The 19,597-nt window shown below is 35.5% G+C and overlaps 1 protein-coding gene across 2 annotated transcripts in view; it reads left to right on the forward strand.

Annotated features, from left to right (window-relative positions):
* MYOF (myoferlin) overlaps window positions 1–19,597 on the forward strand; it is a 71,468-nt gene that overhangs the window by 13,482 nt on the left and 38,389 nt on the right. Inside the window, exons 4-18 of one of the 2 annotated variants that reach the window (XM_074907461.1) lie at window positions 4,396–4,504; window positions 5,795–5,887; window positions 7,179–7,182; window positions 8,061–8,221; window positions 8,735–8,863; window positions 10,328–10,390; window positions 10,503–10,553; window positions 12,129–12,159; window positions 12,619–12,734; window positions 14,009–14,135; window positions 15,394–15,497; window positions 16,424–16,492; window positions 16,595–16,638; window positions 17,058–17,140; window positions 19,348–19,386. In XM_074907461.1, the coding sequence (XP_074763562.1) occupies window positions 4,396–4,504; window positions 5,795–5,887; window positions 7,179–7,182; window positions 8,061–8,221; window positions 8,735–8,863; window positions 10,328–10,390; window positions 10,503–10,553; window positions 12,129–12,159; window positions 12,619–12,734; window positions 14,009–14,135; window positions 15,394–15,497; window positions 16,424–16,492; window positions 16,595–16,638; window positions 17,058–17,140; window positions 19,348–19,386 (1,223 nt within the window). The remainder of the gene's footprint in view (window positions 1–4,395; window positions 4,505–5,794; window positions 5,888–7,178; window positions 7,183–8,060; window positions 8,222–8,734; window positions 8,864–10,327; window positions 10,391–10,502; window positions 10,554–12,128; window positions 12,160–12,618; window positions 12,735–14,008; window positions 14,136–15,393; window positions 15,498–16,423; window positions 16,493–16,594; window positions 16,639–17,057; window positions 17,141–19,347; window positions 19,387–19,597) is intronic. The other variant, XM_074907463.1, reaches the window with a different exon arrangement.

A 19,597-nucleotide genomic window follows, 5' to 3' on the forward strand; every position in this document is an offset into this window, starting at 1 on the left:
CCTTCAAATAGAGGAGGAGTAATAAAATGGTTGGTACTGTGATTTAGCATTTCCTGATCCAGGCATGGGTGTGAAGTTTCACTTCTCTTGATTATTAGGGCAGCTAACAGGAAATGCTAACCACAGCAGTAACGGATTAATTAGCTTTGGCACAAATTTAACACTATGTTTAATAGTTGGTCATCTGTAGTTCATTGATTTCATGCTGATGAACTAAGTATTTCCCTTTGATTAGTGGGGGGAAAGTTATCATAGGCCTGGTACTGATATATACAGGTATATTTGAAATGGTTTAAAATCTGCTTCTAAATGTGGACTTTGCATTTACCTTTGGTGTCTTATTCAGTGGTAGGCCAGAATGTTTAAACAGCTTGCAGCTGGACAGGTTTTTTGCTTTACTTCTGCAAAGCTGAAAAAGTTTAAAAGACCTACCTGGCTGACTGGATCCTACACATAGGCAAGTCTTAGGGATGGCAAAAAAAGATACTTAAACAGAGTTAAGAAAAAATACTCATTCTCTGTCTACTGCAAAACAGCTGATGAAGAAAAGGTCAGTGGATGATATTGAGCTATTTCAAAAGCTGAAACTATCCCACTTGATGGTGTCAAGAGACTGGTGTGATCTGGAATTAAACAGGCAAATGTTGCAAGACGAGGAAAGCTGAAGTAACTCCAGCAAAGAGCAGTGTCCTTTGAGGATGAATAGGTGACAGAAAGTATTTTCAGGTCAGCTGGAAGGACTCCTTGCCACCTTGAAAGTCAATGACTTCAGAGGGAGATTACATGCAATTCCGCCTGAAGGTAAAAACTCTTCAGAGTTCGAGGAGCAAAGGAACACAGCAACTTCACTGTAGTCATGCAGAGAACTGAGGGTTTGGTTACATATCAGAATAGAGTACCGTAGCAGACCTTGAAGCAAAGCATTAAATAGCAACGAACTGTTAATGGGTATGTTGTCACAACAACAGCTGCTGCTATCTGATTTAGCTGACTTGGTTTTACCTGATAGCCGGAAGATTAGAGACCTGAGAGAAGCATCTCAGGAAAAAGGCTTTCTTCAAGACTTGTCTGTACAAGTGCCAAGATGAGACCTAGTGATGACCTTGAGGCATTCCTTGTTACTTTTGAAAGTACTACTTCAGCCACTGAGTAGCTGTATGATCAAGACCAGACTGGACATGGTCCTGGGCAACGTGTTCTAGCTGACTGTGCTTGAGCAGAGGGATTGGACTAGATGATCTTGAGTGGTCCCTTCGAACCTCATCAGGTCTGGGGTTCTGCTAAGGGAGTGGTGAAACATCCCAAATCCTGTCAACAGGACCACTTTTGGGGAAGGAAAAAGACTAACTTCCTAAAGCTTAGAATTTGGCTAAAGCTAGGCTAAAATAGTGTATAGTCTGAATATTAGATTTCTCACTCTAGCAAGAGTGGAAAAAGACTGGAGGCTATCATCGCCCAACCTGTTAAAGGAGGCAACTACTAGCAAGCAAGTAGTCTATGTAACTGGCTCCCTCTTCAGTCTTCTGAAGGTGATCAGAATTTTAAAAAATTATTACCATGTATTCAGATGTGTGCACAGTTATCATTTGCACAGGACAGATGAAGATGTAGAAATGGAAATTCACGCTGGAAAATTTCAAAAGCTGTTTCAACTACTGCTGTGAGTTAATGTCACCAGATAGGAGGGTGTGGTTGCTAAGTCATCCAGATGATTTGAGACTGGGTGACTTCTGAAGTTCTTTTTGGAGTTAATGTAAATCACCCCAGCTCATATCAAATCAAAATAGCAAGCCTACAAAATTTTTCTATGACTGTACATAGGAAAAGATTTTCTTTGCCCTTCTCTAGGCAAAGCTGGTTTAGGGTAGTCTTATTGGGTTTTTCCTTTCTATGATACCTCAAACTATGTATGTTTCTCTCTGTTATTCTCAAATGGGAAGGCATATTCACAGTTGAAGGATTTGGGGAAAATAAGGATATTTAGAATTGAAAGTTTTTATTGACTAATTTTGCATTGATTTTAAAAGAGTGAACAAATGTTGGTTTCTTTCAGTATCCAACTGTGTAAATGAAATTCAAGCATTTGTTCCTTACAGATGAAGGAATGGTTTCCCATTTGCTTATATTATACGTGCTTTCAAAATATTAACGTATTAGAAGGCTACGTAATAGAGAGAAAAATGCAATAAGCTACCTAGTCTTTTTCTCTCTTAACTGCTTTGGGATTTGCAGTCATTAGGGAATGAACCTCTTCTGTTTTTCTTTGTTGAATAGCATCATTGTCTGTCTGCATGACACCTGCTTTTCTGCATAGAAAAGTTTGTTCAAATATACAGGGAGACGTTCTCTTTAGGGTGTAATGTCAGACTTACTTGACTTCTATATAACACCAGTTTTTGGAATGTTGAAGCCACAGGGGATAAAATAAAGCCTCTTTCAGTTTCAGAGAGACCATCTGCTGTTGTTTCCTGAGCTAGGTAGACATTACTGTTTAGTGTTCAGATTTACTACATCAGATTGTAAGCAATGTCAAATAATACTATAGTTGGAAGGATAAATAAGACCACTGCATGTATATCTGATGTTCCAAATCTAGGTTTGCCTTGTGGGTTGAACGCAATTTTGATTGCATAACAGGAGAAACTGCTTCTTAAGCTCCCTAAAGTTGAGAAATATATGGAGTCAGTGTTTCAGCTAACGTCCAGCTCTGTGCAACAATTTGTAAAAAGTAAAAATGTACCTAGGGTTACTCTAATGCTTACTGAAATAGTTTTTTTAAGGGCACTGGATCAAGACTATAATGCTGAATCTATGTGTCTGTTCAGTAAAGAGAGGAGAGGCAGGTGTTAGAAATGGCATCAGAGTTTCAATTATGGTCATCTTAAAGCTTAGAACAGCTTCATGCATTTCCTCAGCAGCATGGCCTGATCTTAAACTGCTTTTCACATCTAGCCCATGCTCTGTGTGTCACATATACATGAGGCATATCTCTGGAATATTACTGTGTTTTGGCAATTTGGGGGGCAAAAGTTTGAGTAGTGAGTCAAAACTATCAAAAAGACAACTGGGATTGGAGGAGTGAGAGGAACTGGAAAAGCAGAACTGACTGAGGAGTTGACAGCACCGAAGTAATTCTAACACATCTTTCAAACAGAAAGTGTAGTTATTTTTTGTGCACAGTTAAACAGAAGTTTTAATGTGCATTACCTGGAATGTATATTTGCAGGAAATTGATGTTTTATACTTATATATTCTAATGTACTTTGCAAAAAGTAAATTATGTTCTCATGACATAGCACCTGAGAGTAACTGTAATAATACTCTTGCTCCATGTCAGAAAATGCCCTTGCATCCTTAGCTTCTCCATGAAAAAACACTGTAATCTATTCAAAGGGACCTTAGTTAAGTTCTCCACGTAGAGATCTTTTTTCTGCTTTGGCAGCAAAGCTGGTATTTTGTTTGTAATACATGTTCTTCATAATATTTACAAGGTGAAATTATCTTGGGTTTTTTTCATTGGCAAAAATCTCAGTTATTCCAATAATCCACTTCAGTATAGGAGTAAACTGTTATTGCATACTATGGGAATGAAATACATATCATGAGACCAATGCCACACTATTAGAAACTCTGCCTAAAAGAAGTTTCTCAGGTTAAAAGTTCATGCAGTTTTGAAGAGGATGGGGGTGACAGAGGCAGTTCCAAAGTAGGCGGAAGTGGCTCAGAACAGTCTGCCACATAATGTCAGATCTCTTGGGCAGCTTCCTATGGTAGGCCTCTTTAGAGCCATGATGAAACATTCTGAGAATTCAGAGTCAAGGAGATGAACCTATTTCAAAATGTAGAGTATGGGTAAGAAGATTAATTTTGTGAAGCCTCTAGTAAGCACATTGATTGTATTTGTTCTGTTTCATTGTTTTCATTACAGAGATGTGTGTATGTCTTTTTGTGTCTCTTTCTGTATAGTACAACATCTGTCATATCTCGCTTTAAACATTACTTCTCATCTGAGAGTGTGCAAAGGTATATAGGGAAAGTAAACTCCTCTAGTTTACCAATGAGAATTCAATGGCTGAAACAAGTTACATGGCTGTTGAAAGTTATACAGAAGATTATTTTTAAAAGTACACAAAAAATTTAGTTTTAAAACCTCTTTTAGGTTAAAGCTGTTTCTTCCCTAAAGAACATAAGCACATTTAAGTGCAGTGAAACAGAAAATACAAATTAGCAGTACGCAATCATTACGTAACATTTGCAATGATCTTTTGCTCTGTCTTGGGTTTTCAAGTCATGGTTGGAGTTATTTGGTTGACTAACAGACACTAGCAAAAGACAAAAGGGAACTTCTGTTTGATGTATACTTGCATTCTAATAATGATTTTTACTTCATTTCAGATTAATTGGCAGTGCATCCATAGCACTAAAGGATCTTGTAGGTAACCAAAGCAGATCTTTACCCTTCAAACTCATACCTCTGCTGAATGAAAGGGGACAAGAAACTGGAGTGAGTGGCTTACATTTCCTTATTTTACTGTATTCTTGATCATAATGCTCTAGCAAAAGGGCTAACAGTGAAACAAAAATATTTTCAAGTTATTTTTACTTTATGAATTAAATGCTTGGAATTTTGTGAAATTTTTTCCTCCATACAGAGGAAATTTTTAACATAATTGTGTCTGTACATCTGAGTTTGTTTAATCTCCTTCAAGTTAGATAATTGTTTTCTGTGTATGTATTTATATATGTCTTACAAATACTATAGGCCACAAAGTATGCATGGAAATCAGCTTGATCTTAAAAAAGAACATTTTGGAGTTCCCATATGCACTTTTTTGCTGTATTCTCTGTATTCTTTCTAATATCCACCTGTGTCATAGCACTGGTTCTAGAAATCACATAATCTTGTACATGTTCACTGCCAGCTCAGTTCAGAAAGTTACACAAGAACTTGCTTAACTTGGTTTAGCACATGTTTAAATTTAACAGAGTTATTATCTGGTCATTAACTTAGTCATTAATTAAGTAGTTTCTAGAACTGGGACCTTACTGTATTTGTGCAGTCTAGCTGTTAAGGCACTTCATTCTAGTACACATAACAATAAGAGGCTTTAAGGGTAATTTCAGTATCTCGTCAGCCGTAGTTTAATATCATGCTTAGCTGGTCACAGGGTTGGGCTTTTTTTGCTGACTCCTCATGTTACTGTGGCAACAAGGAATAATAATGGTTTGTTCAATAATCCAAAACTGTAGTCAAGCACAAAAAAGGCAATTCTGTAATTAGAAAGGAAAATGACATAGTGTTTTTCTTCCAGGATGGCAGTATGAACAAGCAATTAGAAGAGCCAGATAGGAAGTTTTACTTATGATTCAGACTTGTTATGTTGTTGATCAGATAGTGTTATTTTTCATTGCCTTTGTTCTTCCATCTGCAAATTTAGGATGTCACCTAGTCTGCTATGAATATTGTGGAACTAAATAAATGAACATTTATAGAACATCTTATATACTTGTATTATGCCAGATTTTTCTAAATATAAACACAGTGATTCCATTCATTAGATATTATTTTAAAGCCTGTTCCATTATCTGCAAATTGTGTGGTCTTTATTGTTTATATGTATATATAGCTTAATAACAGTTTATTAATTTACTAATACTTGAAATTTTATTATAAACTGTGCTGTGACTGTGAATAGTTAACTGTTCATGTACAGTATTAGAACAACTTACTGCTTTAAATCAATTGTTGTGAATACTGTGTGCTACATTTTAAAAAAAGTGTATTTCTCTATAGGCAACAATTGATTTGGGAGTAGGATATGAACCACCAGCTGGACCTGCAAATCCAAATGATCCAGGAGGGACCAATACACAAGAAGGTATTTCAGTCTTTTCTCAGAACATTATTGTTAAAAGATCATGGAGATACTTAGATAAGGCAAGAAAGTGATTCAACAGTATTGTTCATCAGAAAAAAATGTAACCAGAAGCAAGCATGTCAAGACTGCAAGACAGTGATTTTTAAAAAGTTAAGGATGATTCAAAACTACAGCTAGGAAGAAAATGGGCATTTCCTGACATAAAATGGTTTTTAGCATCATTTTCTCCAGTGGAATCAGGTTACAAAAGAATGATGTTTCTTAAAAGCTTTTCAAAATGGCTTTTGTTTAGGAAAGAAAAGGTTTTGGATGCTCAAAGAAACAGTAGCAGTTATCTGCTGTAATGCTAGGGCTAACCAAAAAAACCAGGGAAGTCACACTTTTGGAAAAATATATTCTATTACTTTCAATGTCAGGGAGCTTTGTGAAAAGATTTTCTTAAATCATTAAACTTTTTTTTTTTTTTTCTGTAAAGTAAGTTTTGAAAGACACTGTTGTATCTTATTTTAAGATTGATACTTGACTAGCCTAATACTGTGATTGGTAGGGAATATTCTTTGGTCTGTATTTATAATATTAACCAGGCTTTTGCTCAGAGTGTTTCTGAGATCCTCTGGTTTTCCATTCTCTTAAAAGAACTGTGAAGTAACAATGGGGTTTTGCAGTTGACAGGCAAATAATTACCCTGATATCCAGGCTGTGTTTGTGCAGAAAGAAGTAAATGTAATAAATGTCATGTGTTTGAGGAGAAATAAATCTGTTTGACCATTATCTGTTGATAGATAATAACGTAAGACGGAAAAAATTGAAATGAGGAGTGTTTGGGGAGGGAAAACTTGATTCCACTGTCTTTACTGAGAGGTGTTCTTGGGGAGTGGAAGGATAGGTAATGCGAACACAAAAGCTGTGTGTTAAATCATTGCTCTCTGAAATAATGTTATATAAATATGGATTTGAAGGCTAAAAATGCAAATTAATTTATGTGAGATTATTTTGGTTTATTATGGTTTTTAAAAGTGTACTTAAATTATAAGTTAATATGGGTAAAATAAAACATGGCAGGTTTTTAGCTAGTATCCAGCAACTGCATGAAGATTATTTCAGTGCAAATTATCAAACACACATTAGTTAATTATTGTAAATACTTATTTCCCATGAAATCAAATCACTTGCCCAGCTGAAATTGCTGCAGCTCAGCTTCGGAAATTAAAAATTAAATGCTAAATCAGGGTGTGTAATTCAGCGTGTGTAATCAGTTGCATGGATCCATCCAGGCAGATGGATTTTGAGAGATGTTAGGGAGGTGGCGTTGTCCGGTTATAAAATACATGGTATGTCAATCTCTGTGTTTTCATATGTCTCTTACAAGGATCACTGAGGCAAGTGATCATCACCTTGTGTTGGCAAACTAATTCATAAAGTTAACATTGTGTTAATGCTAACCATCAGAGACACATCTTGTTCTTCCTGTAGATTTTACCATAGTCACTGCCCTTCAGTTAAGAAAAGAAACACAATGAGTATGACATAGTTCTGTGGTCTAGATATTTAAGGATCCTGTTTTGCAATACTGGAATCTCACTGTTTGATCCAATATTGTAGTGTCATGTGGTTGTAGAGCAGTTTTCCGCGGAGGTATTGTGAGTTCAGAAATGTCAAAGAGGCTTTGTAAGAAACTTTAACTTATTCCACAATTAAATGCTGTGGAGGAGGATTCAGAGTTTTATTTTGGATGGCAGACCCTAAATGTCTTCATGTTTTCAAGATTCTGAAGTAAAAACCAGTGCTGTGCTGTAGCCTAGTCTTGCTGCTGGGAAACAGCTCCACCTGGAATAAAATTAACCACCTCTGGTGTATTGTGAACTGGTCTGGTGGCAATTACAGCTAAACTGTACTTTACTAAAACTTCAGTTGGTTCAAAAAAATGCATGGAAACTGTATTAGATACTCTACATCCTGAAGAGGGACAGTTAGTTTCATTAGGATATAAATTTGTTCTTAAGCAGGCTAAAGTTACTAGCTTTCAAAAGGAGTTGGAAGCATGTGTTAGCAAAAAAACTTGTTCAAATGAGATAATAATACAATTTGAGTGGAACTCTTGTATATCAGACTCTTACTGTAACTTTAACATCAAGATGTACTATTTGTTTATTAATTACACTGGGTTTTTTACTCTATAAGATGGAGAAGATGATGGAGATTATGAAGATGGCTTGGATGGTCCACTTGGTGGTATCATACCAACAGTTCCAAGTGGCACGAAGGAAACCCAGCTAGCTAAACGCATCACCAAAGGAAAGAAAACACGGAGAATCCTTTCTAACAAACCACAAGACTTTCAGGTAATAGATTTATTAAATGTTGCATGTTCTCTTTTTTTGCCTGGCATGACATTGCTTCTTTCACATAGCCTGAGCATAATTTAATGTCGCATTGTGCAAATCTAATGCACTATAGCCACAATTAGCCTCTTAATTTGAAAGCCTGTATTTCAAAAGTGTTCTTCAAATTTGCCTGTTATAGACATGTCCAATTTTGTACAGTTCTGACTGAAATCTAGATGAACCGTATTTATTGTATAGTTGTATGGATTTCAAACTACAATAGCAGCTTTAAAAATAAATAGTAAAAGCAAGTGAAAAACTTGTACTGAAATAATTATTCCCAACTTGTAAAATTCAAGTAAATTATATTTGCTATCATAATTAAGTTTGAAAAGTCTGCCCAGTCCATATCTGCCAGCTGCTATGGGTGTTGGGTCACTTTTTTGGTGGTATAGTAAGAAATTGTTGTCACCAGGATGATAGACAATATAGGGAATGAATTAATATAAATATTGGAAAATTTTCTTTCAGATTCGTGTTAGAGTCATTGAAGGTCGTCAGTTACCTGGAAATAACATAAAACCAGTAGTCAAAGTTCATATTTGCGGCCAGACACACCGAACAAGAATCAAAAGAGGAAACAACCCATATTTTGATGAAGTGAGTGGCATAAGAACACTGTGGCTGAAATGTTGATGCTATCAGATGTAGAAAAATAGATACTACTGCTTTCATTATGATCAATGAATAAGAATTTGCTAATATTTAAAGGTAATTATGGCTAATATACATTTTGCAGTTCCCAGGCCTTTTCTTTAAGTATTCACATCACTAAACACATCTCTATCACTAGCAGTCTTAGCAGATAAAACTATCCAGAAGGAAGTCAAACTTCAGCTGAAACATATGAAACAGGTTCTTTGATACAGCTGGCCATGTGACATAATAATGACTTTGAATTGTTCTATGCAGGTTATAAAATCACAGAAAAATTAATTAGGAATCATTGTAGACCTCTATGGTGTGTGCAGATGAGCTTTCAGTGCAGTGCTTTGGGTCAGTAAAACTGCCACGCAGAATCTGGAAATGTCATTGCCTTGTTACCCATGATTTGCAAAAGCACAACTAGATTTCTTTGTCCAGACACACAAACACACTGAAACACAGGAAAGAATTCAATGCTGTGTAAGGGACACAAGAATCATCCCATGTCTGGAAGGCTGATGTTGCAAAGCTTAAGTTTAGTAGAGAGAATGCTGAGGGATAACTCTCATTATCTGAGCATGTGTGGAAAATTCAGAAGATTTTGGAACTGGGTGGCAAGCATGTTTAACACAGGCAGGCAAAAACGAGGAAGTTACAAAACTTTGAGATGAACTAAGCTGTAGGTAGCAGTCAAGATTTATGAAGCAGTGGTAAAAATCAGAAAGGGAGAAAGTCAGCTGCACCTTGTATTGAATCAATTCCTAGGTAGTCTCAGTATCCATACTAGGTGAAAAATGGCATAGGAGGGGCCATGTTTATGTACCCTTCCCTTTTGTTGGATAAAGTACTTACTGGAGTATAGCTGGGCTCAAAGACCAGACTTATGAGGCATATACTATTAATAAAACAAATAAGCTAATAAATAGTATATCTTCATGCTGTCAAAATATCAGATTTATTCCTGTGGCCTTGGATTTCAAAGATGCAAATCATTACAATCACTATCACTAGCACCTAAACAAGACTTTTTTGACAGCTACAACAGAGATGGCTAGACCAGGATTGAATGTCCTGGAAAATGAACAAACTTTGTAATTCCCAAAGTTGTTCCCCTGAGGAAAATGTGAAGTACAGAGCAAGGAGTAAGGACAGTGCTGAAAGTGTGCAGCACAGCTTTGCCTACTGCATTCATGCAAGTAGAAGTTGTGACTGTCTTTTGTCTATTTTTTACTAAATTTATTTACTAAATTTAGTTTTTTATTCTGTGCTAAATTAGCATGAGTCCAGCATGGAGGCAGGGTAAAGTACTCTAGCAGACATGCTTCACAAACGTCTTAAATAATGTTCTTGCATTTTCTGTTCAGAGAATTATGTGTTTGTCATTTTGAAACAGGTTTTTTTTTGTTTTTACCTTAACAGATATTCTTCTACAATGTCCACATGACTCCTTTAGAGTTGTTTGATGAAACAGTTAGCATTCGGGTAAGAAAAAATGGTGCATGTTCAAAAGGCTGCTGGATGCATATAGTGTTGTCTCGCCATTTCACTATGGTGTTTAGGAACATTCCTGTTTCATGCTTGTCTGTCTTTTTAGGTGTATGATTCTTATTCTCTACGAGCAGACTGTTTAATGGGAGAATTTAAGGTGGGTATGAAACAACATCCATATCTTGACTAAATTAAATAAAATGAGGGAAATTTTTCAAGCACTTGTTTAAATGTTTAAATTTATACTGCTTTAGCATGAGGCCAAAGAATTACCTGATGATGTCTTGCTTCTCATGCTGGAGACCATTTGCTCAAAGCAGTAGTAAACAGTTTTCTTATTTGAGTAGAAGATTATTGTTAAAGAAAATCGTATGTTTTATATACCAAGTTCTCTAACTTGCATCCAAGAGAAAACAATATTTACCAAAGGTAAATTTTTTCTTTCAAAGATATCAGGGGGATTATTTGGTATGAGGTAGGGTTTGAAGAGATAATTATATTAGGTAGCTAAGAGGCAGAATAGTGGTATATATGGCAGCATAAAGATACACATTCTCAAGTGATGTGGAAAGGTGTTCCTTTGGTCAGAAGTTTGTTAAATAAAAGAGATGGTGGAAAAATCTCTTAAAGTAATTTTTGTGGTTCTGATGAAAGTAGTGAGACTGTCTTTATTTGTGTTTGTTATGGTCAATATTGGGAGGTAGACATCTGCCTCTTGAAGATATTCCTAAAGCAATACAGACAAAGAATTCACATGACAATTTTAATGGCTACTAGGATCCCCTATTACAAGATTTCCAATGTCAGTTTGGCTGTATTTTCTGTTTGTTTATTTTGTACTATATAAATTCAGTAGGTCTCTAGACCAGCTTTTCACAAAAACATGCAAGTGAGGAAGAGTGCTCTTTCCTAAATGAAGCAGTTTCTGCCACAAAGCGGGTTGATTTTGCTTCTCACTGCTTATTATCTATGTAATTTCTAGTGGTTCAGACAGTGGTATATTGCTCTGTGGAGGATTGATCAGCGTGTCATTCAGCTACTTTCTGTTTCTGCAGGCACACGTTCCAGGAGAAAACCCTAAGGGTAATTCTCTCTAGAAAAGTACCTTTTCAGACATTACCTGCAAGGAAAACTAGCCCAAATTGCCATGAGCAAACATACTTACCTTCCTGAATATGTTTAAAATCTGATACAATGAATACAGTCATGGTATTTGTGCAGTCTTGTCCAGATTTGACACGGGGGAGGGGGAATTGATCATCATCTTCATAAAAGAAAAAGGAAATTATTCATTAAAAACAAGCTTCATTTCTGGAACTGAAGGATGAGATGCTGAGCAGGAAATAGAAACAAAAAGAGTTCTGAAAAGCCTGTCTGAACATAAAATAATGGAGGAACATGGGGAATTCAAGAAGCAGTAGGCTAGCCACATCTTGTGTGTCAGATAAATGGAAAACCTGGGGATCTGAGGAAAGAAGAAAGTAACTACTAACTAACTGTTAGTTGTGATACATGTCTTGCATTTTCTTCTTGGCTGCTATATCCATTCTGAATCCCTCATTTTTTAATGTAAGGTATTTTCTCTTTCTCCTCCCAAGAATATGCTATATAAACTTCTTATTTTTTGTGACAAGAGAACAGTGCAGAAGTACTCATGAAAAACTTGAGTTGCCCTAGCATTTTTCTGTTTTGGTATTTCTTCAGAGAGTAATGACTTTGATCTTTCTTTCAGATTGACATTGGCTATGTTTATGATGAGCCTGGTAAGTAACAGTTACTTCAGAGCTTCTTTGCTAGATTGAAACTTGAAGTTGAAACATTTTATTACATTTCTAAAGTAAAAGAAGAAAGTTAATGGAAAGTTATTTGAGATCGATCATTTAAGTATTAACTTTTAAAAATCCAACAATCTATAACTCCTTTCAGTGGTTTCAAGATGAAGTAGAAGCACCTAAAATTTGGATATTAGTTTTATCAAAGCCCTAAGATGTGAAAAATAATGCAAAACTTTTTATAATTATGTCTCTGAATTAGTATGCCATAACATTTTAACACCACTACATTTCTTGTTTTGAATGGCACTATTGAGACCTGTCTAGGACAGAATATTTTTTTTACATAATTAATTTTAGAATAAGCATGCTCTTGGAACAGTTGAATTTGATTTTAGGATTTCTGTCATTTTGCAATGGATATTACTGGTGGTGTTTGTTTTATTTTAGGCCATGCAGTCATGAGAAAATGGCTTTTGCTGAGTGATCCTGAAGACACAAATTCAGGAGCTAAAGGCTATATGAAAGTCAGCATGATTGTCCTGGGAACTGGAGATGAGCCACCAGTAAGTTTCATTTAAATGTTTTTCTTCCCCTCTTCACCCACAGATGTTTATTCATGTCCCTCCGACATTTTTGGAATACTGTGAGCAGCATTCAAAAGACAAGATTTACAAGTTGTTTTAAGGGCATGCAGTACTAAGTACAAAGCTTATTTTGTTATCCTGTCCAATTAAGCAACCTCAGGACCAGCTCTGGGTTTGTTGTTCTACCATTTGTAGATACTTCTTCACATCCTGGAAGAAGTAGAGATGTGTTAGCCTGGTGCTGCACACAAGCTAATATGTAATTCTCCTCAGTGCAGCTAATCAGGGTGAGCAATGTATTGATACCAGTTCAAGAACTAAGTCAGGAATGTCTCTACTACTATGTGATGTAGACAAGACTGTGGAGATATTTGCCATGTGAAAATTAGACCCATCAATAATTACAATCTAGGCACAAGTACTCTGATGTATATGAAAGCAGTAGGTAGTTTTAACAGTCCAGTCCTTAACTGTCTGCTATTCTGTCATGGCAAAAACAGGCCCTCTTGCCTGTGTGACATTTTTTGGTATTTGACCGTTGTCTGTAGTTTAAGTTCTGCTGTTCTTCCTGCCTGAGATTTTTGCATTCTGCTACTCTTTAGTTAAATATAATATGGTCCCCAGAACCATGGAAGATCTCCTTCTCTTTATATATATAGTATATATATATATTTTTTATATATATATAAAATATATATTTTTTATATATATATAAAATATATATTATATATATAGTTAATATATATATAAACTCTTCCTTTCTGCTGTCTTCATGATTCTTGAAATCACAAGGATATGTCTAGTTATTTGTGGTGAAATCTTTTATTTCTTATTTGTTTTTAAAGAAGGAAGCAGTGAGTTCTGGTACATTGTATGAGAGTTCCATGCAGTTTCTAATTGCACAAGATGCCTTACCACAATATTCATCTTGAAATGAGTATGAAAATTGTGTGAAATTGGCATTGTATGAGTGCCAAAATCATCATCATTATCTAATGATCATGATTTTTTAAGTGTGATTATAATGGCCTCCTGCAATTGAGTAGTTTAGACACAAAAATGTAAATAAAATAGTTTAGGTAGAATTAGGTTTTTTGGCTTGATAATTTGATAAAAACTCATTCTGTAAAATGAAACTGACAACAGTCTATCTGGAGTGTTGTGGGTACCAGTTTAACTAATCGTGTTAAATCTGTACATTACCCTGTCTTTCTTATATACCACATACTATGTATCACTGTATTTCCTGACAGGTTGAAAAAAGGGAGAGAGATAATGAAAGTGATGATGTGGAGAGCAATCTGTTATTACCTGCTGGAATTGCACTTCGATGGGTCACTTTCCTTCTCAAAATCTACAGAGCTGAGGACATTCCACAAAGTATGTAGCTTCTTACTACTTGTCCATCGGTGTATTTGATTACCATTGGAAATATTTGTGTTAGCTGTTCAGAAACATTCCTTGAACATAAAACATCTTGAGTGTTTTACATTGTTATACTTGAGCCAGTAGTTCTGTGATGGCGTAAGTAACACATTTCAAGTCCCTTGATAATACTCAATAAGTCTACTTAATTCCTGTAATGGATAAATTTGTTACCCATTAGATTAGTCATGTTCATCTGTTGCTGAGTGGGCCACACAGTTTCTCGTAGGGGGAAAGGGTCATCTTCATTAGCCCTTCTCCAATCACAGAAGTTACACGCAAGTAATTAACATTCAAGTACAGTTTATTTGCAGATAAGCTGGATGTTCTGTTCACGTCTAGCTCAAGTATACAGTGTCAACCTCCCATTGCATCCAAACCCCTGCCCACTTTCAAGAGGTTATCAGACAGCTGTTTCCCTGCAGCCCTCTTTTCCAAGGCCATTTAGATCCTAGTAGATAAGTAGTACTGCTCATGGTCCCCTGCACCTTCGTCTTCCCAGCAATCTATTAACTCTTCTTCATAGGTGTGCATAGCTGCAGCTATTTTGCAATGGGGGAAAGGCCACAGGACTGCTGAAATCACTCAGCCACTGCTGTGATTGCCAGCAACCTGCTCCTGAGTGGCCACAGGAAATAAGTAAACTAGGAACTGGCTGTGTCCCAGAAAGCTGCATGCAGTTCATGGGCTATAAGTTGAGCGCCATAAGCTTAAATAAACATCTTTGGAGGGCAGGGGAGCTTGTAAGCAGTTGACCTTAATTTGTTTAGTGAGTTTTTACTTGTGTCAACCCTATATTGCTGAGACAAAGGCTCTTTCTCTCATTATATGCCATATGTGTTTTCTGATAGGATATACGCTGGTTTTTATCCTTTCCTAGCATAATTTCTCACCTATATCTGTGACTACAGATGACTGTCTACAGATACATGCATAATGTTTTTCAAATACAACTATGCCGCTACATTCAGAAGCACATCAACACTCTTCATGGTGTTTCAAAAATTTATTTGCTTCTAAGCCTAAATTCCCCATTTTTACTAGCAACACTGTTCAGAATTTTGTTTATCAGTTTAGACTTTACCCTACCTAGATCTGTAAGCTGGTTGATTTTGGTGGGATTGCAATAGGCAATTTATTATTTCGGCTGAATAAATAAATAAAATAATAATTTAAAAGTGTAAAATTAATTTATTCTTTGACACCTCTCCAGTGGATGATGCTTTTGCACAGACTGTTAAGGAAATATTTGGAGGAGAAGCAGACAAGAAAAACCTGGTAGATCCATTTGTAGAAGTTTCTTTTGCTGGGAAAAAGGTAATTTAGTAAATATCTGAATCTTTGCATTCTAATTGTAGTCCTGAGAACAGATTTCATATGCCATTATAAATTTTGAAGTTTACTTAAATTATGGAAATAAAAAAGCATTAGCCCTAAAGTTCATTTTGTAAAATGAGGACAAACTACAAGGTACAGTAGAATGAGTGTAAAGCTGATGAGTAATAACAGGGGAATGTATGACTAAATGCTAGGAACTGATGCATGCCAGATTGCTTGCCTACCAGTTGTTCCTGATTGCTTTTTGTAACTGATGGTACAGATCTTTCTGGACAGGTTAACAGCATTTGTACATTTTATTACTAATGTGTTCCTTAGAATACAAAATTTGAGCTGAAGCACAATTGCACAACCTATATTCATTGCTAGCCAATCTTTTTTTCTTAAGAAGAAAAATGTCAGCCCTTTATTATGTTGTATAGTCAGGTTGCCATGCCCAGTAATGTAGAAGATCTTCAGTAGACATGACTAACAAATAATATAGGCTCTCCCATAGAATATATTTTTCATCTACTCTAAAATCTGCATAAAGCAAAAAATCTGTAATCAAGTAATTCCTTCGTCTCATTTCTCTGCTGTGATAAAAAGAGATCAGTACTAGTGTAAAAACACACTAAATTGTAGCTAGTGGAAATAACAAGCTTTTTTCCTGTAGGGTAATGCCAGTCTCAGGTTTAAACACTGTTTCAGTTTTCTTTTCCCTCCAATAGTCATTAATACTGCATATGCAGATCAGTTTAGCTGTATTTACCAATTGAAAACTAATGGTTCAGCATAAACCGCTCAGGATTCATCATTAACTACTATCCCTAATCTTACCAAACAGAATGTGATTTTATCCTAAATCATAGCTAGTATATGCTTTTTTGTCTGTTTTCTCTTGGGATTGATTTAATTTTTTGCAGGTTTGCACAAATGTAATTGAGAAAAATGCTAATCCAGAGTGGAATCAAATTATTTATCTTCAAATAAAGGTCAGTGTTTTTTTCTTATTTCTGTAGAAAACAGCCATCCTTTTGGAACTCAGGGCATTAACATTGCAGAGGTGAAATAAGTAATGGGTTATTTTTTTTCAGTTTCCCTCCATGTGTGAGAAAATAAAGCTTGCAGTTGTTGACTGGTGAGTTACGACTTTTAATCAAAGTACTATACAAGATAAATTACATTAAGTGAAGGAAAAGTCTGGTTCTATAGATGTCAGGTATTTTTACAGCCTATGAGAGTATTTAAGCAAGTGTTTAAGAATCTTTTTTTATGGTTTCTTTACAAAAGACCTGATTAGTATGACATGAGTATTGTTAATTTTCTGCAGTGAGCACTGACATTATTCCAGTGATAGTGTAAAAGTCAGGTGACTGCTTCATGAGACAGACCACTTGTGTAACTAGCCATTACCATCTGTGTTAGTAAAGTATTCCAGGTGATATAAAATGTGAGTACTCTGTCTTGGAGTGCATTTAGTCACTTGGTACTTTACTTCTGTGTGGGATGACCAGTATTATATTTAAATAAAATCTTCCTTTTTTTTTCTTTCTATAGGGATCGTCTTACAAAAAATGATGTAGTAGGAACAACATATTTAAGTCTCTCAAAAATTGCTTCTTCTGGAGGAGAAGTTGAAGGTAACTGATGGAGCAGTATGTAACTATCTTCTGTTACGAGAAATAGCAAAGACTGGTGTTCTAAGAAAGTATATTTTCCTATAGTTCCTCAGTTCTGTGGCAAGATTATCTGTTTCTGGAATTTTCAAAACAATGCTCCTAGAAAACATACTGTGGGACTTTTTAAAGTAAAGTATTAAACTTTTAATGTTTAAACCACATCATCATGGAAATAGCAGTACCTAATTCAAAATTCAGTCTTTTGTTATATATGTTAATTAATTAATTTGTGGATATTTTCCTCAATTCAGAAAACTATTTGATATCACAATCTATCGTGAGATATGTGAATTTACTAAGATACTTAATAAGACATTGAATTTAAAAGCAGTCCTGAGTCGCTGTTTCAGAATCACTACTTTATTGGGCAATAATAGGCAAGACTTCTTTTGCCACCTTATAAGCGTGTCTGTTCTTTCTCTGGGAAGAGAACCTAAAAGCCGGGCAACGTTCCTGAGTAGCTAGCCAACAGGATCTAGAGACACCTGCTCATTTCCTGTATACTACTAGGCTGCTTTCAGATACTGGCGGAACTTGGATCAGTCTCTACTCTGATCAGTAGCTTACTGGAAATAGGCACTGCAGCTCATTGCATGAGTGCTCCAAATTACTACTTAGTAACCCTTATTTTAGTAGCTTCCACAGATGAAGATTTTAATTGCAATGCTGTGATCACAGACAATTAACGTAGGTGCTTCAGTCAGGATCCTATGACTGGATGTATAATTTCAGAAAAACTAGAACTCAAGACTGCTTAACTGCAAAAAACCAAATTCAGTTAGGTAGGATAACATGTTAGGCAGTTCTTAACATGTTGTCCCCTTGCACAATATGTGATAAAACTCTTTACAATATTATTAGAAACACTTTTTGTGACAAGGTTTAGGGAAATACATATTTTTTAAATCCTGTTGCATTTATGTTCTTATAATGTAATTACTGATTATTGATTATTTCTTTGTGATCTATAATCTCCTCATCTTTTTATAGCAAGATCTTTCATACAATCGAGCTGGCTCCATGACAAAGATTCTGTGTTAATTTTCCAGGAAAAATGTTTTATCTTTCAAATGAACATAGTATGTCCTACTAGTTGTTCATACAGAATTGTAAAGTTCATGGCTAAACAGGCATTTATCTGACTATCTACACTAGGTTGAAGGCCACTGGCTTAAAACCATTTCCACCACGACCTCAATAAGAATCTAAGTTATGATTTTTTCTGTCTGTTGTGTTTATGAAATCTCTATGATATGTACACGTATGAGACAGACCAATTTGTCCTTAAATTGATAGCTATGTCAGGAGTTTAAAAACAAAACTAATGGCTCCAATCCTGTAGTGACTTGAGCCAAGTATTTATCTTACTGGATGGAACTGTATTTTCAGTCATGTAACTTCAAGTTTATAACCCAGTCCTCTTAGAAGTACTGCTGTTGAAGTAAGTCTTTGTGCAAACATTCTTTTCATATATCACACACACAACTAGGAGCAAAAGAAAGGGTTACAAGAAAAGGCAATGGGAAATCAAAGGCAGAAAGGATAGGCTGTTGGGGAACATTCAGCTCTGAAAAGCTCACTTGTACTACCCACATAAATGTGTAACTTGATCTGCTGCTGAGTCACAGCTCATTTATACTTCAAATCCAGGCACTCAGTAACTGAGAAAATCTTATCTGGATTCTCTCTACTGAAGTACTGACATTGGAATAGCCATTTACATGTAAAATCACAGATTATCTTCTCCTGAGGTCAATGCCATGCCTGAGCCTGTTCTGGCTTCTAAAGGATTAGGAAACTGAACTAAACTATGATCTTCAGTAAATGAAGATATCCTAATGGGCCCTGAAATGGTTTTCTTAAATGTTTTTAAGATCTTAAAATAATTTTTAAAATAAAATTTTATTTTGTCGGGAGCACTATACAAAGCTGAAACAGAAGCATCAAAACAATATATTTTGTCAGCTACATGTTGGGGTTTTTTTCTTTGAAATTGTACAGGAAGAGTAATACCTTCATATTTTAATCAGGAAACAAAATTCTAGCCAACATGAACTTTACTTCTTAGGCCTTCGACTTTATTTTAAAAGCATATTGCTTTGTGATGTATTTGTTTTTAAAATGCTATTGTCACTTGTCATGTAATTTCTTCTCTTTTCATAATATAGAATTTTCATCTTCGGGAACAGGGGCTTCATCATATGAAGGTTTATATCTTCAGCTGTTACTGATTTTGTTTTCCATTGCCCAAACTGAGAAATATTGCCTAAGAAAACCCATCATCTTAAAAAATATTTTTAATAATAACATGTCTAAAAGACTTCACCATTATAATTAAAAAGTATCAAACATAACTAACTGCATAAAACAGTTTTGGCACTGGAACTGGTTTGAAAATATTTCTGTTGGTTGGTGCTT

The sequence above is a fragment of the Athene noctua genome, chromosome 5 (genome assembly GCF_965140245.1).
Source record: "Athene noctua chromosome 5, bAthNoc1.hap1.1, whole genome shotgun sequence".
Lineage (NCBI taxonomy): Eukaryota > Metazoa > Chordata > Aves > Strigiformes > Strigidae > Athene > Athene noctua.